The sequence below is a fragment of the Neolamprologus multifasciatus genome, chromosome 20, assembly GCF_963576455.1.
Source record: "Neolamprologus multifasciatus chromosome 20, fNeoMul1.2, whole genome shotgun sequence".
Taxonomy (NCBI): domain Eukaryota; kingdom Metazoa; phylum Chordata; class Actinopteri; order Cichliformes; family Cichlidae; genus Neolamprologus; species Neolamprologus multifasciatus.
This window is the reverse complement of record NC_140458.1, coordinates 7957761-7978915: the sequence shown is the minus strand read 5'-3', so window position 1 is coordinate 7978915 and position 21155 is coordinate 7957761. Positions and strand designations below refer to the sequence as shown.

The 21155-nt window shown below is 38.6% G+C and overlaps 3 protein-coding genes across 5 annotated transcripts; 2 read left to right on the top strand and 1 right to left on the bottom strand.

Annotated features, from left to right (window-relative positions):
• Positions 1-112: 112 nt before the first annotated feature.
• Positions 113-11370, top strand: racgap1 (Rac GTPase activating protein 1). 2 transcript variants are annotated; one of them, XM_085144582.1, is made up of 17 exons: positions 113-321; positions 623-730; positions 835-1037; positions 1156-1298; positions 1519-1588; positions 2654-2707; positions 2801-2878; positions 3068-3185; positions 3538-3680; positions 4253-4417; positions 4529-4624; positions 5838-6036; positions 6386-6491; positions 7774-7906; positions 8971-9106; positions 9221-9320; positions 9569-11370. In XM_085144582.1, exons 2-17 carry the CDS (start codon positions 646-648, stop codon positions 9642-9644), a joined length of 1905 nt encoding a protein of 634 aa, XP_085000708.1. In that variant the 5' UTR covers positions 113-321; positions 623-645; the 3' UTR covers positions 9645-11370. The 2 variants fall into 2 exon arrangements, with proteins under 2 accessions (XP_085000708.1, XP_085000707.1); XM_085144581.1 differs by having other exon boundaries at positions 115-313.
• On the bottom strand, positions 11213-14084 carry LOC146494310 (uncharacterized). The gene is made up of 5 exons (XM_085144588.1): positions 13816-14084; positions 12499-12604; positions 12144-12250; positions 11749-11921; positions 11213-11662 (listed from the first exon to the last, which is right to left on the bottom strand). The coding sequence occupies exons 1-5, from the start codon at positions 13970-13972 to the stop codon at positions 11384-11386; spliced, it is 822 nt and encodes a 273-aa protein (XP_085000714.1). The 5' UTR covers positions 13973-14084; the 3' UTR covers positions 11213-11383.
• bin2a (bridging integrator 2a) lies at positions 12569-21024 on the top strand. 2 transcript variants are annotated; one of them, XM_085144585.1, is made up of 13 exons: positions 12569-12823; positions 16449-16556; positions 16665-16745; positions 16941-16995; positions 17083-17177; positions 17320-17415; positions 17581-17688; positions 17779-17864; positions 18001-18076; positions 18155-18237; positions 18592-19180; positions 19279-19354; positions 19463-21024. In XM_085144585.1, exons 2-12 carry the CDS (start codon positions 16473-16475, stop codon positions 19330-19332), a joined length of 1407 nt encoding a protein of 468 aa, XP_085000711.1. In that variant the 5' UTR covers positions 12569-12823; positions 16449-16472; the 3' UTR covers positions 19333-19354; positions 19463-21024. The 2 variants fall into 2 exon arrangements, with proteins under 2 accessions (XP_085000711.1, XP_085000710.1); XM_085144584.1 differs by having other exon boundaries at positions 12569-12873.
• The last annotated feature ends 131 nt before the right edge of the window (positions 21025-21155 follow it).

Below are 21155 nucleotides of genomic sequence, written 5' to 3'. Positions count from 1 at the left end.
GATCTATAAACAGTTCTACCCATTCTGACGCAAATCTAATCGCTTACCTGTGAAGCGACTGGCCGTTACGGGGGTTTTACTTTGAAAATACAAACACGGAAGTTGCATCTATTTTTTGCGTTCACACCCGAGCCGTCTTCATCTCTCATTGGGTAGCGGTGAAATTTGAAATGCAACCCGCTCAGTGTGGCTGTAGCTGCCGAAGGATGCGGACAAAGGTTCGAAAAGCTAACAGCTAAAAAAAAGAAACGGAAAAAGAGCAGTGTGGTGGCTAAATATCGCCGAAAGGCTTTTTTGTACAACGCCTCTCCAGGTATGTAGGTAACTGTTGCTTTCTGAATTTTGCAAATGGAGGAGATACACCACCTAAACTTAGACCCATCGTAATCGCCATGTTGTTTAGGCAGTGTGCGGTTAATAGAGAGTTTCGTCTTTCCGTCAGAAGAAAAGCAAAATAAGCCAGCGTGTCCAACATAAGGGCAAACACATATTTGCGTGAGCATACCAATACAGCAAGTTATCTGTTTTGGTTAAAATACTTGCAAAACTGAAAGGCAGCTAGAAAATCTAGATAATCCACTGTATTCTGTGTGGTTGAACTTTAAAATGTATTTCTTCTCAGAGGGCCTTAAATTGTAAGACACCATGGAGACTGCGGTGCTGAACCTCCAGGGCTTATATGAAAGGATGAGGACGCAAGTTGACCTTCTCAGTGAGAACATTGAACCCAGTGAGTATATCATGGCTACAGGTTCTGTTGTCTTTACCTTCTATTAATTCACACAGGCACTTCAGGCCCCTATAGACTATACTGATGCTCCCATTTCCCCCTAGACTTTATTCAGATGGCACAAAACTTTGATGACTGCCGTCGCAAATGGCTAAAGACTGAGCATGAACTGGGGTCATGCAAAGAGATGCTGAGAAAAACGGAGACTGAGAGGGGAGCCTTGGAGGTCAAACTGAAGCATGCCCGTAACCAGGTAGACGTGGAGATACGGCGCAGACAAAAGGCTGAGACAGACTGTGAGACACTGGTAGGAAGGATGACTGGACCCTCATTGCCAACCCTTATTTGTTGTTGGTGTCAATTTAGGCTACAGTGTGATTTCAATTGACTCATTTTTGTGTCGTGCTTGGATTTCTATGATACAGGACCGTCAAATTCAGTTGATCCGGGACCTCTTGACCTGTGAGGGATCCAGTAACAGCATCCAGTTGAGTGCAGAACAGCGCTCAGCTCTGGCTTTCCTGAACACAAACTGTCAGGCAACATCCAACCTTAATACCAGCCGAAGGTAAGTAACTCAAGCTGTTTAATGTAAAGCTCTTATTTCTGATCACTGATTGTTTGATTTTAAGGTACTTTCTCTTACACATGGGTACATCTAAACATTTCAGCCTTTTTATTGCATTACTACTTAGAGTTTTGAATCAGCCATTAAGTTAGGTGGGACACATGTGAGTAAAAGAACAGCATTAGCTGATCTGATGCATATTTTCTGTTGCTCTTGATAGACTGATGACGATAGATGAATCAGGCTCCATCTTGTCAGATATCAGCTATGACAAAACGGATGACTCTCTTGTAAGTATTTCTCTTTTACAAGTTAAAGCTTGAATGTATGAAAAAAAAAAAAACAACCTTTAATTTTGAAACCTTTTTTTTTTAAACTTTATTTTTATCACTTTGTTTCAAAGGAGCAGACATAACAGAGCAAAATAAAACCGGTCACCAGGGGTAGGTAATACAATAAAGCACACAGTTACTGTGTGCTTTATTGTATTACTGCTTTACTGTGCTATTTTATTGTTTTTTGAACATTATTTTTATCATTGCATTTCAAAGAAGCAAACAGATTTCACAAGACAGAGCAGATCAAAACAAGTCAACTGGGGTAATACATGAAGCACACAGTGGCTAGTTAAGTACATGATAGCGATTGTTTTTTGAATTAATCCCAGGGGTCTACCCATGCAACTGTGGAAAATCAACAAAAGAAAATGAATGGAAGTCCAGACTAGTCCATCAAGTCCTTCCAGACCCCAGATGAAGTCAAATGTTCACGCATAAAAAAGTCGATTATGAACAGTGCACAATGTTCAAAACTATGGTTACCACAGAAAGAATTGTCTAATATGATATAGTTATTATATAATTATCAGTCCATCTCAATCTCATCTAAAACTGCTCTTCATATATAACAGCCATACTTCTGAAATGTATCTCTACAAACTCTTTTCATTCCTTTTCCATTTCTTTTACAAGGCCAGCCATATTCTCAAATTTAGTGTCTTTAATTTATGATACTATATCTAAGCAGTAAGATTGGACTGCTGGGCATTTCCAAAATATATGATAGTGGTCAGCCAATTTATAATTACATTGTCAAATCCATGAAAATTCTCTCCACAGGCTACGACTGGAGGTGCTGACATTTATTTCACATATATTTTAGCAATCCTCATTTGTTGGTGTTATTTTTGCTTCCTTCTCCCATTTAACTTTGAAATATAAGGTGAAGTGTTTCCTGAGAAATTGCATACACTAATACATTGTAGATACCAGATTGTTGTGGATGATATGGATGATACCCTGTCGGTATCAATGAAAATAATTGAAATCTGTTAATGACATGCTCGATCTTGACAGGATTGGGATTCCTCCACTGTGAGGACAGTGCGACTCAAGAAACGAGAAAAAAGGGTGTGTTACTTCTGCTCTTTCAAATTTGAGAAGTGATGACATTGTTTTATATGTAATGGAAACAAGAGTGTTAAAGTTCCGTTTTGATTTTAGCGCTCCTCGAGAAATCATGTTGATGGTCCTCCAGTTACCTCCAAAAGGTCACGATCAACAGGAAAAACTTCAGAGATGGTAGGTTATTTATTTAGCTCTGGTATTGCTTTCATATATCATACATGATCTTAATCATTCATCGTTTTTGTTAGCTTTGGCAACCAAATGCTGATGGCAGATTGCAGCCAAGTCTTGCAGCTCATTGCTGTGCCCTGATGTAGTTTGGCTGTATTTGGTTATTCTGACTGTTCTTATGTATTGTGACAGGGAAATGAGGCCATTGTGACAAAGACCACAGTGACTGTTCCTGCAAATGGAGGCTCTGTTGAGGCAGTTTCTACCATTGAGACTGTTCCATACTGGACCCGCAGCAGGAGAAAGACTGGTAAGATGTCTGTTATGAGGTAGTATATAGCTAAAATATCTGTGGACGCTGCTTTTATATGTGGCTTATCTATGCTGGAGTTATATTCCAGCCTGCTCAAATGATTGTGCTTAGTTTCATCCAGCTAACTTTGTTCTTCAGTAAGTAAAATCATCTACTCGGCTAACAAGATAACAACATGGGGCTCTGTTGGGTTTCAGCAAAAGTAATAACACATAATTTAATGGAAAAACAATGTTGGATGTGTTGGAAAAAAAAAACTTCATTATGCAGTAGGAGTGATTCAGAACTGCACGATGAAGGTTTGTGCTATTTTACAAGCAGGTATTTATTTTCTATCTCTCCTGTTCAGCTGCCATGGAATGGGACTCTGAATCTGTCAAGTCTGAGGATGTCTTCAAGCAGCCTGCCAACCCTGAGCTAGAGATGAAAGCTGTGCCTAGTACTCCACAAAGCAATGGAGGCGTCCGCCTTCATGAGTTCGTCTCCAAAACTGTAAGAATGACATTAATGCGAAAGAACAGCACTGACTGAATGTGACTAGAAAAGCACATTTTCCTTTTGGATTAAAGGAGGGTTCTCTTTATCTCCAAATTAAATATGTCTTGCCATTATACAGCAATGGCTGAAAAAGTAAAAGGAATATTTACTTATACTTTTTAAGATTTGAATATGTTAAATTATTTATTTTTTTATTGACTTAATTTAGTGTCGCTATAGCAAGGGTGCACAATTAATTTCCCCAAGGGGCCACATGAGAGACTGGGGCTATTGTGGGGACCTGCACTAACATGCTTATGAAAAGATAAAATTAATATTGAACAGAATTGAGTTCAGCTTCAGATTGGTACCCCCCCAAAACAATAGTCCCAGTTTCTCTTGCGGCCCCATGGGAAATAAATTACCCAGACCTGTGCTTCAAAAAAAAATGTTGGCATCCATATTGACAATGTTGTTTGCTCATTTGTATCGCTATTTATGCAGGCTATTAAACAAAGTGTCTCCGCTTCTTTAGCTCCATATATATGGTAGATAACTTCACAGTCTTCTGTGGAATGTCTTTATAGGTCATTAAGCCTGAATCCTGTGTGCCCTGCGGAAAGAGGATCAAGTTTGGCAAGATTTCACTGAAGTGCAGGGACTGCAGGGTGGTCTCGCACCCCGAGTGTCGTGAGCGTTGCCCTCTACCATGCATTCCCAACCTAGGTGGCACACCAGTCAAAATTGGGGAGGTTTGTAATAAAAAAATTTACTTTTCATGTGCAGGTGGATCCACTGAAATTTAATCACAGTTCTGGCTGCTTAACCCATATCCTGTCTTTGTTTTTGTTTTGTTTTTTCAGGGTGTTCTCGCAGACTACGTCCCAGACACATCACCCATGATCCCTCCCATTGTGGTCCACTGTATCAGTGAGATCGAGCAAAGGGGACTGCATGAAGTGAGTGCTATTTCACCGTCCTAATATTATGCAGAAATGTGAAGAACAGTAAAGCCTCAAGCCCCAGTAGTTATTTTTAATGTCTTCCCCTTAAGCTGAGACAGAGCTGTAACTAAGATTTTACAATCTGTTACTGGGAGCTTAAGTTTGTAATTGGGCTATGGAAAGGCTCCAGATCTGCTGATTGCTGTTTGACTTTGCTGCCATCTCTTCTTTCTGGGTTGTTTATTTAGCACTTGTCTTACTTGCCTTTTTTGTGCATAACTATCAATTTCATGTGAAAATTGTTGCGTTTTCCTACCCGAGTTTCTTGCCTTTTCTGTTCTTATTAGATATCCTTTATCTTAACAAGATGAGTTGTGGACTCATCAAACTCTCTTATTTGCAGAAATTTTGCTAAAATTAATGTGCAAATGGAGCTTAAGTATGACTGACTGACAGATCTGCTGATACTCTGTGTGATTTCATGTGCTTTGCTATTTATCAGTAAATATTTAGTTGAACCATTTCTATGAAACGGTGAAAGAGGAAGGCAGAAAATTAAGGAAATCAGAGCTAGCAAATGTCCTGGGGATGCTGTCTTTTGGATATTGGATTTTTTTTATTCGCATAGTACTAAATCACAGCAATAACAGAGTTAAGACACTTTATATTGAAAGATAAAGACCCTACAATAATAGAGAGAAATCCCCAACAATTGGACATTGCCTAATAAATAAGCACTTGGCAACAGTGGGATGAAAAACTCCCTTTTAACAGGAAGAAACCTCAGGCAGAATCATGGATTGGGAGGGGCAGCCATCTGACACGACCAGTTGGGAGTGATGGGGGAAGACAGGATAACTAAGGGAGAGTTCAGTCACCTGATCCAGCCCAAACTATCAGCTCTATCAAAAAAAAAAAATTAAGCCTAATTCAGACTGGGAGCTTTTCCATAGAAGAGGGGCCTGGAAGGCTTTTCCTCCCAGCCCTACGAACCATAACAGCCTACAGTATAAGAGTGAAGTGCTCTGTTGGGCTTATATGGTACTATGAGGTGTCTAAGATAAGATGGGGCCTTATTATTCAAGACCTCTTGTTTCTGGATTTTAGTACCTTGCTGCAGAGGTGCCCCTTCATATCAAACAGTACATTACAGATAACAGCTGCAGTAATTTTCCCTAGAAACAATATCAGTATAATTCAGATAAAAAATGTTTTTCCTCTTACTCAGGCTGGACTGTACCGTCTTTCTGGTGCTGAGCGCACTGTGAAGGAGCTGAAGGAAAAGTTTCTCCGTAGCAAAACTGTTCCCGTGCTCAGTAAGGTGGATGATATCCATGCCGTCACTGGCCTCCTCAAGGACTTTTTGAGGAACCTCAAGGAGCCTCTTCTCACCTTCCGCCTCAACCGTTCCTTCATGGACGCAGCTGGTAAGCGTGTGTTTACTAGTCTAGGGTTTTGGCACAAAGCAATGTCTACTTGAACTAACTGCAGTGTTGAAAGTTAAGCAATTTATCCAACACATGATTAAATACAGGTTTCATAAGTGCTTTTGCTTTACATTTGTGATTTGTTTTGATGAGTGATGGAAACCTCTGGTGGGAATTTGCCTGGAACAAAAACAAAAGATTGATCTCTAAGTCTGTTAGCCTTTTTAGTGTTTGTTTTCTACTGTAGTCAGATGCATTTTCCTTCTAGCCGCTAATAAATCCACAGAAGTCACAACACCCTATTTCTTGGTCTGTACTGAAAAAATGTGTTTTTCTTGTTTTCCCACAGAGATTTCAGATGACGACAACAGCATAGCTCTGATGTACCAAACCATTGGTGACCTGCCACAGCCCAACAGAGACACGCTGGCTTTCGTAATCCTTCACCTTCAGAGGTTTGCACCTACTCTTCTCTCACCACATAAGTCATATATACATCATGTTAAAAAAAAAAAAAAAAGAAAGTTTATTCTCTCTAAAGACAACATAGCAGCGCAGTTTTGGTTTGCGACGTTGCATCTTAACATCAGCTGTCTTTACGGCAGATGAGACCAAAGTTTTTGGCCATAATGCACATCACATGCAGCATCACATTTGGTGAAACCCAAACAGCACAAATTATGTCAGCACAAATACATCATGAAGCACTGTGGGGGAAGATTTAGACTCGTTTTGGGCACCTTGCCAGCATGGAGTGGAGCATAAACTCCTCTTTATACCAAAGTTATTCCAGAGTCAAATGTTATGCATGCTGCCTCACAGCTAAAGCTTGGACCAAACTGATTAATACAACAAAAACTATAAAACTAAATGGCTGAAAAAGAAGAATCAAGATGTTGCAATGGGCCAGTCAAAGTCCAGATTTGAACCAAAATGAAATGGTGTGGCATGACGTTGAGCGCTGCGGATAAATGAATGCCCCACAAACCTCAATGAACAGAAGCAGAACAAGTAAGAAGTTGGCCAGAATTCCTCCAACATTGTGAGAGCCTGATAAATGTTATTACTTCTAAGTTATTGCTGCTAAAAGTGGTTCTACAAGATATTGAATTATGGAGTATACTTAGTATTTCACAGGCTTTCAGAGTCCTGTGGTAAATTTCTTTTTCAAGCGACTGTATTTGTGCTTTGGTAGATATATTTTAACTCTAGTCTCTTTGTACCTCACCTTTATAGAATATCGATATGCATTCTCTAATTGTAATTGGGTCGAGAGAATTGCATAAACAACCTGAACTTTTTACTATATATTTATTTCTGCTGTTAAACTTAAAATGAACTTTTTTTTAAAGGATGCTTTTGTTTTTACTTTTTATTATATTTATTCAAAAACATGGTGGATGCTCATTTTTAAAACAGAAATCACAACAGCACATGTACTGTTGTACCTGTGAGCCAAAAGCGCTGTTTGAGTTTTCTAAACTAAGTCAAAAGGCTTAAAGGCAGAGAGGGGCCGCTCCAAGGACTGTATACGATAAATGATTATTTTAAGTGGTGAATGATGCAAAATCACTTTCTGCAGGCACCAAATTAACATTTTGGAGCTGGACAAGGGCATTATAGGCCCTCTTTAAAATATCAGTGTAATCTCTCGGGAGTTATTTTCATATATATATATTTCATATTTCGTTGATTATACATCAGCTGGTCAGTACTGAATCTAATCAATTCTTTCAGAGTTGCTGACAGTTTGGACACCAAGATGGACATCAGTAACCTGTCCCGAGTTTTTGGTCCAACAATTGTGGGACACGCAGTTCCCAATCCTGACCCTATGACAATCCTACAGGATACCAAACGACAGCCTAAGGTAAGCTTGGAAGATGAGACACAGTTCTTGCATACCTGTCCTAGTGTGCACCTGTTGAGCGCCTGCTGCAAAAATAAACTAAAGAAGAGCAACGGATGCCTCTCTTTAAGGTGTAGTTGCACACACTTTACAATTGCACAGTTTCCTTTGCCTTAAACTGAAGCAATCTGAAATGCTGAGAACAGCTCTTCATCTTTTTCAATTACTCTTGGATTATTTATAACTGATTCTCTGACAAAAGTGACCATAATAAACCAAGTCTGTGGCAAACACAGTTGGCTCATTTTAATATGTTCGCTGCAGGCATCAACAAAACGTGTAATTTGCCCAGGGGTAGCCAGACTTCTTGCAGCTGTTCCCTTCATTACACTTGTTGTGGTTACAGTCTCCTTCCACATTTGCTGGTTGAATACTTTTAATGTGAAATACCAAGTTGGTGAAAGCACAAATTTATCTCAATGACACAAAATGACACGCAGTTTTCCTGTGAATCCCTGTGAGCTGTTATTATATAGAGATGTACCTCTACAATGTAAAGATTGTTTAATAGTTAGTGCTAGAAAAGAATGCATAAATAATTTTTAAGATGTCTTAAATCTCACAGATTATAAATGCATTATACTTTCACTAGAATTTGCAGCAAAAGCTGCCATTTCTTAAACATTTACTTATTTTTTAACATTTATAACATATTAAAGTGTTTTTTTGTTGTTGTTGTTGTTTGTTTTTTTTTAATCTAATTCTGATGCATTTTGCTATTTATCAGGATGACAGTGTCTGGCAACAGATTTAATATAAATTATGTGGAATGGCTTAATCTAGGAGACTGAACACACACAACAGCTGGAGGCCACAAAAAAAATCTCCTTACAGTGTAATATTGCACAGAAGAAGAGCATAACACCATTATTTTTTTTCCATTTTTCTTTTTTCTTTTTTTAGTAACTCCCCTCGATCTTGCTTGAGGCAAGCCTAACTAGCGTAGCACGGGCGGAAGTGGATTAGGCAATACTCTGAAATAACCCTGATCTTTTTCCATTTTTTACTAATCCCTTTCTGTTCAGGTTGTGGCGCGTCTGTTGGCTCTGCCGGTGGATTTCTGGGCCCAGTTTGTGATGGCAGCAGAAAACGAGCAGCCGAACTTGGAGCATTTGATCATTGAAAATGCAAACTGCTACGCCACCCCTGAGAGAGCTGGAGGTTCGTTAAAACTTTCTTTGTTGTTGCCGTATGAGTGTGGGCGCAGTCGTTTCAACAGCCTGACATTTCATGGGAGGCTGAGATTGTAAATGTTAACTGTTTGTGATATTTCAGTGAGCATACTGGGACCTCTGACCACTCCGGAGTACCAGCTCAATAAAACCCCCTCCTCCAGCTCTCTGTCTCAGCGCATGAAGTCCTCTCTGACACCCAGGTAATCACATGAGCACAGTCCTCCCAGCCCTGCTGGCATTATAATCAATGATCTCATGATTAATTGAGAAGATAAAGTTACAAAGTGTTTTCTCTCCTAATTTACATAAATGCTGACTTCTTCTGACTATCATATAACTTAATCTACTGTGTAATATCTCATTATCATTCATCAGCTCTGTTTTATTGACTATAGCTCCTAATTAATAATTCCATCATGTTTTTTTTTATGTATGCTGTTTGTTGCAGATTTGGGTCAAAGAGCAAATCAGCAGTGGGATTTTCTCGCCAAGGAAAGTTCTTTTCTTCTCCGCTCCTCAAATAATATCAAAGCAGCTGCATTTAATCCTTTATTCTTACTGCAATAACAGCGACTAGTTTGTTTTATGAATAACATTTAATTGCGTCTATAAACACCTCCAATGTAGTCTTCCTCTGCATTCTTAAAAATTCTGTTTCTGAATGTTAGTTTTTATTGTTGTTGTTTTTTTTTGTTTGTTTTTAACATTTGTAAAATGGGAATTTTTTTTATTTTATTTTTTTAAAACAACTAGTTTTTTCTGTCTGTGCACACATGTGTCTTTAGGACTGTTGCTCCTAATAAATGTCCAGAGTGGCATTCTCATTTCAGATGACAACACATGAAAATGCACTGTCTATTCACTCTTAGATAAGTGTGCTCATAGATGAAAATATGTACTGTATATGAACAGTTTTATTGTGACCTGCTTCTAAATGTAATTGTTTCCCTTTAATAGTTTTTCAGCTCATGTGTCACTCAGAAGTTGAGAAACTTATTTTTTATTATTATTATTTTTTTGGTATTTTATTCTAGGTTAGAGTTGATTGTGTGGCTGATGTTTGTATTTCATTTGTTTTTATTTTATTTAGATTGTCTTCATCCCACAGTATTTTGTTTAGTGAATATAATTTAGAAGTGTGCATACCCTTTCCTTCTTGCTTAATAACAAACTGTAGTAATAAGAACTCAATGAAGACTTTTCAACCAGATCTACTTGGTCATCGTCTGCAAGCTTCACTAGGTGTGGATCGTTTTAGTAAATGTCAATGATCTCATTGTCATTGAAAGGCAACAAAGCTTTTACCAGGAGCTTTGGTCACTGGTTTGTGCTGCAGGCTGTAGCCTCTGCTGCACCAGACCCTTTGGTGTTTATTGATCTGTGTAATATTTGTACTGTGGGAGGTTGCTTAAAAGCAGTCCTGCACAAAAGGCAATTACAGTGGGCTATTAGCCTGTCCAATTACTGGGGCATTATTTGATAAACTATAATCACGCAGTTTGAACAAAAATTAACTATCTGAATTTCATATAAAATACATTTACAAAAATGTCTCCTGTCCTTTCTGTGAATGTTTTGTGTAGCTTCTTTACATTTTGAAAATTAATCAGTAAAGAAGGGTGCAATCCCATTTAGTCTACTTTAATATCATTATGTGGGATCATCCTGAAAGGAAGGCTAAAGCTGGTTGAGTAGGAGATCCATATTGCCGAAAGCCAGTGGAGAGGCTTGTGCTCCCATCGTTAAGATGATTAGGTGTACTAAGAGCCAATTATTTTTTGGATTTTGTATTGTTGCAACCAATAATATTGCTGATGTGAGGACTCCATATTTGGATTTTAAGTCTTAAGAGAAACATCGGGAAACCTCAAGAAAAATTCTAACTCCTGTAACTGATACCACCTCCTCCGATGACTGATTCTATTTCCACTTTGATGCCCATTACCATGTTTCACTCTTAATGCCAATAACGCCTGAATAACTCAAAATTATTACCAGCACTCAAAGTAGAAACATTGAATGTAAAAACAGAGGTGACTTTATGCTCAACAAAAATGTATATATTCAGATATTGATCAAAGCCCCAACAAAATATTTAACATGACTTTTATGTAGATGGTGTATGTGAAAAATTTACATTTAAAAATTGCAGACACCAAAAGTAAATTACAAAAAACCTCACTCATTTTCAGTGATTTGAACGTGCGTAGCTTCTTTGTGAGAGGTAACTCTTGTTCAGTGTTCAAACATTATAAAAGTGACATCAAAATTTAGGGAGTGGCCACAGAAGGGGGGTATTTTTCACATAGTTCTGGAAGGCAGGGTCAGATCCCCACTTCTTCATGGCCTGCTTTTCTAAGATGGGGATACCGCTGACGTAACGTAGCAGGAACCAGACGAATAGAGGGGAGACCACACTGAGATACTGGGAACCCTGCATCGCTGAGGAGGCTGAGAGCCAGAGACCTGACCACTGCAGGATTTCTCCAAAGTAGTTAGGATGTCTACTGTAAGCCCAGAGTCCACTCTGGATGAACTTCCCCTGGAGGTGAGAAAGTAAATTGGACAGTACAGTTACAACACTCGGTGAGTGAGACATTAATACAGTTTAGGGTTATCCTCACTTACAGCATTATCTGGGTCACGCTTGAAAACCCACTTCTGCTGGTCAGCAATAGCTTCTGTAGCAAAGCCAAGTCCCCAAATGGTCCAGCCAATGTAGTCCCTCGTTCCCAGAGGCACATTTCGCTTCTCACTGTTCAGCATGAGGGTGGGCAGGAGGGTCATAAATACCCACACAGCTGAAAGAATGGAGGAAAAAATGTATGATTTTCAAACAGCATAACCTTAATACTTCCATGAAATAAATATAACTGTAACCAACAGCTCTTGCCTAGAATAAATACATATAAAGAGCCAGAAACTAGACAGTGATTTATTTGTGCAAAGTCTCCCTTCACTTGGGTGCAGTTGGTCAAGGACTCTGGTAACAAGAAAGAGGTGTTTACATTACTTCCAAGTACCTTGAACAGTCCAATACACAAAGAATGTCCCAGGGCTGTCTCTAACATTGTTAAACCTGCGATCATGACCGTCCTTTAAGATCCGCATGAAGAGGAATGTCCCCAGCCTGCAGAAAAAACATACTTAAAGTCTTTTCACATTAACCAGGCCATTATTCATTAACTTGAGTTACCTGGCTTTAAAGTCTCACATGCATTAGTTCCTCTGACCTTACCAATGACCCTCTAGGACTAAAATTACACAAAACTCTGATAAAAAAAAAAACATAACCTGCTCATATCTCTGTTTAGTATTCTAGCGTAGCAGAGCGGTCAAGAGGTGTTTGGCACTTGGCATCAATACTGACTGCCTTACCTGAGTCCCCATGCTGTTACCAACCCTGTCTGCACCTTCTGCCGGGTATGACTGGCCCCTCCCCAGATACGACTCAGGTGTGCAAGTAGTATAAATGTGCCAGAGCCTGAAAATTTAGAAAAAGAGAGACAGAGTTGTAGAGTGAGGGTGGTTTGAAAGTGGGCACGGCTGGTGGCTGTACTTGTTGCAGACTAAGGTGTGTCCGATAAATCTTTTACTCAGGATACTGCAGGCAATTGGTTCCAAAGTTCAAGGGTACAAATACACAGGAGAACAGCGCGGAGTTGGAAAACCAGAAGAAGACGAGTAAAAGAGAAGTGTCAAGGTGATTAATTTGGGATTTCTTTTTTCTAATTCCGTCACTGGCGTGGCCAGGTAAGCAACGTCAGTCTATATCTGACAAATGTTTGAGAACTAACTTTAGGCAGACTATGTTCATTTCTATACTTCCTTATTGATTGTGAGTGTACGTTTTTTTAATAGATATCACAGGCAGATTCAAAGTCACACCAGGCTGCAACTAACATTTATTTTTTAATAATTTGTACATCTTAGTTATTTTCTCAGTTAGAAAGTTTGCAATGTGTGGTATTGATAATAATATGGGCTACGTGATGCTGTATTAACCTGCACAACACCCAATGACATTCAGTTTTCTTTCAAATGAAAAAATGACAACCCCCCCCCCCCCCCCCTAAAATTAGGTAACTATATGTAGAAGTACAAAGTAAAAGCTATTCAATTATCAGAATAAGTGCAGTGAAATTTGCTGTAAACTGGCTTACTGACTCATTGGGTAATTCTGTCAGCTGTGGCGTGCAGTAACGAAATGCAAAAATGATTAAATATGACACTAATATCCCTCTACAGCCATATGAAATACTGTTAAGCTTTCTCTCTGTCTCTCTCTCTTTTAACCACTGCATGATTAAAACTAATTATAAATTGTTTAATGGGGGCCCTTAAAAAGCGCCCTTTTTGATTCAACCCAGGATAGCTGTGCACGCCCCTGCTGACACATGCGCCTGTTAAGCCGAAGGAGGAGCTCCTTCCGCGCTGTTTCACAACAAAGCTGTTTTAGATAATGCAGGTTTTGTAATGATCAGTCTTTTTTTAAGTGCAAAACACGCTTTTACAAATTAAATCAGTCTACACGGATCAGATATATCGACTGTTCCCCCTTTAGATGTATTTTGCTTTCAGTCGAGTCGAGTTCGAGCACTTTTTAGTTGCAGTTCACTGGCAGACAAGCAAAGCTGCAAAAGTAATCAGTACAGGGTCGCAAATTACTGTTTAGGAAACGGGTTTTCAGATTACCTGCCAAGTCATAAAACTTCTCGGTTTTGAAAGCCGCAGCCAGAGCCCAGCCAGCCCACTGGATGCCCAGGTTGGTGATGGCACATTTGGCCAGAACGCTCCCCATGATCATGTCCTGCAGCTCGGCGAGTAGCAAGAGAATCCGCGATTCTGTCATAAGACCACTCCTCCTACGCCAAAAGTAATAAAAACACTCCGTGTAGGCGAAAGTTCACCAATATCACACTGCTGGAAGTGGGTTGCCGCAGGGATTTCTGGGTATTGTCGTTCTAAGAGGTGATGTAAGCAAGTTCCATAAGCCGCTGCCCAATATGGAAGACTCCAAGTGCCAAACGAGTTAAGTCAATGCATTAATAAATAAATAATTCCATTTGACATAATAAATTAGTTATATACAATGTTAATTAGATATCAATTTTATTTATTTAAATAATTTCACAAGTTATTTATTTATTTCTGATTTCAATTAATAATGACGCAGTTAGTATGAATTAAATGCATTTATTTAATTCATTTTGTCCTTTGAGGCCTTCTATAATCCCCCAGTGGAATCAGGGGCGTTTCCAGGATTTTTTCAAAAGGCCCAGAAAAGTCATGAGTCCTCAGAGAGCACAACTTCCCCCGAAGGGCAACACTAAACACTAAAACGTTGAGTTTTACAATACGATGATGTCAACTTGTGACGAAGCAGGGTGTCAGACTGGAAAAATACGAAGTGCATTTTATTCTCTCCATGCCCTTTCATATTCAATACATTTCCTTGAAATTATTTTTCAAGGTCAACTTTGACCTTAAGTGCTAACAATGAAGGTCAAGGTAAAATACTAACCCTAGGTACTCATATCACCAAGGCCTAGTATATTGTTGTGAAGTTTGAAGACATTTTAAAAGTTTTTACTCATTTTCACGTTGCTTGTGACCTTGACACAATTTTCACCAACATTAAATCAGCTTGAGCTGTTATTGGTATTTACTGTCACAAAGAAGTTAAACATTATATCTTGGAAACCGTGATACATTAATGTGTATGTGACTTAAATGCTGCTGCTGGAGATTATTTTAATGACTTGTTGCTCTGTCTGCTGACACACAGACTCAGCTTTGTATTGGCCACTATTGTTTATTTGCAAAAACTGTTCACACTTTAGCACTGTGGGTTTTTTTTTTTTTTTCCAGTCGTGCACATTGTGACAGCCCTGCACTGCCATGTGTACTCAGGGTTAGATTTCTCTGTTGGTTTCCAGCTATTGTCTGTGCTTCCATCCTGCGTTGGTGCCAGCATGCTGCTGCATAAGTAGAACAGACTTATTAGTCCATGTGCAACAGCTGTCCCAGTCAGCCTTTCCTCTGCAGTGAACCTTGAACTTCCTGCTTCACCTCTCCCGCCACAGCTGAGCCAAAACCAGAACCACACCCTGCAGCCACACTTATATACAGTAGCTTTATTTATATGTGGCTCCTGCCAATGCAGCAAGGGTCCTGCAATTTAGTTTTAGGTTGATTTATAGTGCTTAACAAATTTATTCTACCACCCAATGTAAGGTTAATGTCACAGTAATTTACTTGCATCTACTTGACGTAAACTAACAGTATTGGTATTTACTAAAATCCTTTTTAATGCTTCTTTAATGGTTAGACTATTGTTATGTGAAAGTTAGTTATTCAAATTCTAATAAAAAGGCACATGGTCAATGATCTGTTAAAACAAAAAATTGCAGAGGCACATCAGACTTGCACATAAGGCCATAAAAAGGAAGTAATATTGAAAAACTGTACTTAAAGTACTCGAGTAAATGCGCTTAGTTACAATCCAAACCTCTCTCTATCAGTGTTTTCACTCAGCAGTGTTGTGAGGTTATTCTTTGTTCCAGACACAGTAGTAATTCATGTCCACCAAAAATGTTTGGTGCATTGTAGTGTATTTTCTCCAGAGAGGTAAACTCACAGAATTGAAAACCCGCCATCAAGACTTTTCTCGTCCAATGGGTTTGGTGGGTGTGGGGCAATCACACTTTACAGGGTGTCATTGCCAACCTGTGCCGTCCCTTTAGAGGTAACTCTGCCTCCTACATTTTCAGAAACTCCCACAATATTCTTGGGTCTACCTTTCTACAGTGATGTCAAGTGCCAAATAACAGTACTTCAGCTGTTTTGTGATTAAAAAAGAAGACAATGCATGAATGTTTAACTAATTGTCCCACACAATATAAAACATTGTGTCTTTGTTCCACATTTAGTCTGTTGGTTTCTTGTTACTAATGCAAGTGTCATCAGTGTGTGTTGCCTACAAATACGGCTAGGAATTAAATGTATCCTGTATCGTTCTATTAACTGTAGTTATGCACATTTTAAACCTGATTTTACCTATTTTATTCTCTTATATTGGTGTGCATTAATTTTCCAACTTGTGATTTCCATCTTGTGTGTTTCCGTCACTTGTAATCACTTGAATTACATTTAATTTGTATGGAAGGTGCAACAAATTGAAATGAATACTGTGATATAACAGCCACAAAGGTAACAATGCTCTCAGGCAAAATATATTTGAACCAGACATTCTGCAGAAGTACACCTAGTAATTGTGATGTTGCAGGACAGTATTGTGATATTTATTTTTCTCTTTTTCCTCTTAGGAATAAACACAGACAAGACAAAATATGGCAGATAAGACAAGTCCGAGAGGCAATTCTGGTGACTTTGCTAAAAAAGTCCAAAGACAGCTGAGCAGGGGCAAAGAAAAGGTACATAGTCTGCAAGTTCCTGTTTCCCCTATGGCAAGAAAGACAAATTTATTGCCATTTAATTGCTGTTTCTTTGAGATTTAGCTTTTTTCTGTGCTTTATCTGCAGGTAATGCAAAGGCTGGGAAAGTCAATGGAGACCAGAGATGACCTTTTTGAACATTGTCTCCAAAACTTTAGTGACCAGCAGGTAATCATCCCCCAGCATTGTTTTTATTATGGGAGTTGAAAAAGACTTTGAGCAGAAAGTTTTTCATATCTGTCTTAACACATTTTGCAGTATATGCAAACACAGGGTTATTGAGTAAAAGCAGTGAATCAAACATCATAAAAGTTAATAAACGTAAGCAAGATAATCATGTGTATACTTATGCTTTATTTGCAGACTGATGGGAACCGAATATACAAGGACTTGAGGGTCTACGTTAATGCAGTTAGAGGTGAAAATAGTCTTTGTTTGAAGATGCTGTAGAACTGTGGATTTGTGCCCTCTGCAGGTCTCAAATAGTCGATTCTGCTTTATACAGACATGCGTGAAGCTTCAAGACGCCTTTCTCAGTCTCTGTTTGATGTTTATGAGTCTGACTGGGCTGGAGAGGAAGATTTAGGAGCCATTGTTGAGGTCAGTGGTACGAAAAAAAAGACCTATTGCAGCACAAGTGCAAAAACAACGAAATGCATGCATCACCAGGGAAATAAGACCCCACATTTTCCCCCTTGTTATGCATAATTAATGCAATATTTATGCTGTACTTGTGATGCAGGGGGAGGACCTCCTGTGGAATGACTACGAGGTGAAGCTATTAGACCAGGCCGTGCGCACCATGGAGTCCTACGTGAGCCAATTCCCTGATGTCAGGGTAAGGCAAACAAGTATGCAAGCAAACATAAGTCAATATGGAGACAGACAAAGAGCCTGAGAGCAAATGCACAAAACTAAGTTAAGACAAACATGTACTATAATTCACTTACATATACATAGACAATATGTATGACTCTGTTTTGCTCTGTTGTAAAAACTGTAGGACAAAATTGCCAAGAGGGGAAGAAAGCTGGTTGACTACGACTCCTCCCTTCACCAGCTAGAGGCACTGCAGACTGCGAAAAAGAGGGATGATATCAAGATAAGCAAGGTAATTAGAATAACATCAATATCTCTTTGTAATCAACCCTAATTTGTTATAACACATGCATTGAAATTGACTTGCTTTTTCATTCTGCAGGCAAAAGAAGAGATGAATACTGCCAAAGTTATCTATGAGGGGATCAATAACGATCTGAAAGAAGAGCTCCCAGTTCTCTTTGACAGGTCTGACAGTATATATTTATTCTGTCAGAATGAATATGAAGATTAGTCAGTATTGGATATTATTCAAATATTAACTGAATTTGCAACAATTTATCTTTTTTTAAACACATTACTTGTCAATGTTTGTCTCCTTTAGTCGTATTGGATGCTACGTAGCTGTCTTCTCAGCTGTGTCAAATTTACGAGACATCTTCTACAAGGAAACGAGTACGGTATGTTTGCTCTCTTATGTGTGACCCAATATTGATTGTTCTGAGTTTTTGGTTTTAACCATCCATCTTCTATTTTAGCTCAATCAAGATCTACAAAATGTGATAAAGGAGCTGCAGGCTCAGCATCCAGACAAAGCATTTGCTGTAAAAGGATTGTCCCGGTGAGAGTTTTTTTAATTCTTAACTTTAAAGCTTGAAGGCAATTTCCAAATGAAAACCATTTTTAATTTCTCATTACAGTTTCAGAAAAATGTGGAAATTACCCGCCATAGTCACATCCGTGTCTTCCCCTAGAGTAATAATACAAGCAGCATTTTCTTTTAATTATTACTTTTGCAGATTCAGAAAGCATTTAATTGTGCTTTATGGCTAAATGCACTGTTGTTATAAAGCTTTATTCATTTGTGAATTGTTCCACCATATTCTGGCAATACTCCACAGTACTGAACTGAATTCTTATCTCCACGATTTGATCTTTCTCTATCTCACTCCCTCTCTCTCACTATATATTCCAGGTATGGCTCACTGAAAAGACGAAGTCTGATCTCTCCAAAGGCTTGGAAGGCCAGCTTTTCTGAGGTTCACAGGAGCTTCAGTCCTAGAACAAGCCAGCGGTTTAGTTTCAGATCCCCGGAAAAACCTCGACACAGCACCTTGTCCAGAGAAGGCAGCATGCTTAGAGGGTCTTTAGTCGAGTCCAGGGAACTGGATGTAGGGTCGTACCAAAGTGAGGTCCACAGCCCTTCTGCACAGGAAGATGCTGTAGAGAGTGCATCAGGAAGTGAGCTGAAGTCGGGAGACAACAACAATCAAGTTGAAGGAGAAAAGGCTGTGAAAGAAGAAGAGCCTAAGCCGCCCGTAGAATCGGAAAATAAAGGAGATGGAAAAAAAGATCTACCAAGTGCAAGCAGCTCTGAACAAAATAACTCCTATGAATCAGATAGCTTGGAGCTCCAGCTGTCTGCAGCAGACAATGGCCCACTGCACATTGAAGAGACGGACGACAGCCCGGTAACCCTCGAAACTCCAAAACTGAACAGACTGGAGAATGGTGACGCTTCTGGCTTGAATTCTGACGCCAAGGATCTGAGCATTCCTCAGAAGGTTTGTCACTCGAGTAGCACACATGTGGTGCAGCTGTCCTTTTTTTTAATGCATATTGTGTCATAACTCTCTTTTTTTTTTTTGGGTGTGCTATGTAGGACGTCCCTGCAGAGAAAGAGATATCCTCGAACTCAAAAAACACAATGGTTTAAAGTTTTCATAATAAAACAAAAGGTTTGTGCGTTTCATTTTGTTCTACAAGATGCCATATTATTATTTCTCTTCTTTCTTTGTCTGCGTTTCTTCGTTTGACTCACTTTATCATCAACCTTTGAACGCCAGAACCAAACAGCGCCGAACTGACTGAAGTCAACAGCTGCAGAAGAAAGAAAAAAAAGACAGGGCGACAGTTGCAACTGTTCAACTGCGATTTCACAACTGACAAACTGTTGCTGTTAGTTTTCTTATTTATCTTTTAAGGAAATCAACTTTACATATATATATTGGTGTCTTTGGGAAAAGCTATATTTTCATAAACTCACTCACTGCATTATTAAAGCAAATACATTTTAAAATGAGGGATTTATACAACTAATGCTAGCAAAGACAGAAGCTCTACATAGGTTTACACTGCTAAAAAGATACTGACCACAGAATGGTTAATCTACACAGATATGATATGTTTCAGTCTCTGTGTAAACGTGAAGAGAATGCCACTCCACTCTTATTTTGGAACCAACAAGGAGGTGTTTTAATCATTTTAGCCTTTTAGTCTGTTTTATTATTTCTTTTTATTTGTTTTTGATTTTATTTTATTAATTATGCCTGCAGTGTGAGGACAAACTTTGTAATTCTGAAAAATAAACATAGTTCAAATTTTGTTTATACTAAAGCTGAATTTCTGACTTTTTAATTTTTGGGTTATTCGATGTATATGTACACAGGATATAAGAACATTGTGTAAACGGCAATAAAAACTGGGTAATGTCACCATTTTGTCTCTCTGCTAGTAGATGTTTAAGATGATGGGGTGGAAAATGGTGAGCGCTCACTCAGCCTGGACTTCAGTACTCATCAGATGTATACAACATTGCTTGCTTAATGATTTGACTGTCATGACAAATTATCTGTGAAATAACATAATTGATTAGACAGTATTGGAAAGGTTTGATTATATATACACACGTTTTAGCTTATGTTTCTTTTATTAGAACGAAACAACATGAAGGGACAGCTTCCTGAAATTTCTCGTGGTCATCTGAGCCCAGTGTGTGTCTCACTTCTTGATGTGGAACGACAAGCAGTTTTGTTTTCAGTTAGACAGCTTCTAACTTACTTACTGGATTTTACTGGTGACCGTTACACATGACAAATGAATGCTTACGCGTAAGAACGCTTACCAAGCGCAACTACATCTACAGAGGTTTTCAATCTGGCTATTTCGGCTTAAGATTGTTCCTGCTGTATGTGCAAACAATGTGAACTTTGTCACACATTTAAATAATCTGTCATGACTCAGTCCCCCATATTTATGCATAATGTAAAATAAAATTGCTTTTAAGGAGATACACCTACACCTATGTAATAAAGAACCCCAGACATAACTAGGATTCTGTATTACATAGATTTCTACACTAGGGCCAGCTAACCAGGGCCATCTTTGTCACAAGTAAAATTATGTTCAGGATTAGTAAAATATTTTTAGAATACATGTTGTCATGAGAATTTTTTATTTTGTTTTTTACTTCACTTAACACGATGTATGTTCTAGCATTCTTTAAGAATTAAAACAATGTTAAATACTACTACTACTACTACTACTACTACTAATAATAATAATAATAATGACCCTAATGTATTTCAACAGGTAATAGTTTATAATACCATTGTAATAATTAAATAGGTAAATTTATTTCAACTATTAGTTATTTTCTGATTGTTGGCTATGTACTAGAACACTGTCTGCAAAGTTAAAACACTTGATAATGTCATAGTGTGTCATTTATAAAGTCTTTGTAAATGATTAATACATACC

Bases quoted from the DNA above. Each gene is read 5' to 3' on its own strand.
- racgap1 (XM_085144582.1), top strand. From the start codon at position 646: ATGGAGACTGCGGTGCTGAACCTCCAGGGCTTATATGAAAGGATGAGG. The intron at 1,299-1,518 runs GTAAGTAACTCA...TGCTCTTGATAG, and splicing joins AACCTTAATACCAGCCGAAG to ACTGATGACGATAGATGAAT. The intron at 4,418-4,528 runs GTTTGTAATAAA...TTGTTTTTTCAG, and splicing joins CACCAGTCAAAATTGGGGAG to GGTGTTCTCGCAGACTACGT.
- LOC146494310 (XM_085144588.1), bottom strand. From the start codon at position 13,972: ATGACAGAATCGCGGATTCTCTTGCTACTCGCCGAGCTGCAGGACATG. The intron at 12,605-13,815 runs GTAATCTGAAAA...CTAAATTTTCAG, and splicing joins GAAGTTTTATGACTTGGCAG to GCTCTGGCACATTTATACTA. The intron at 11,922-12,143 runs GTACTTGGAAGT...CCATTCTTTCAG, and splicing joins TGTGTATTGGACTGTTCAAG to CTGTGTGGGTATTTATGACC.
- bin2a (XM_085144585.1), top strand. From the start codon at position 16,473: ATGGCAGATAAGACAAGTCCGAGAGGCAATTCTGGTGACTTTGCTAAA. The intron at 16,557-16,664 runs GTACATAGTCTG...CTTTATCTGCAG, and splicing joins TGAGCAGGGGCAAAGAAAAG to GTAATGCAAAGGCTGGGAAA. The intron at 18,238-18,591 runs GTGAGAGTTTTT...TATATATTCCAG, and splicing joins GCTGTAAAAGGATTGTCCCG to GTATGGCTCACTGAAAAGAC.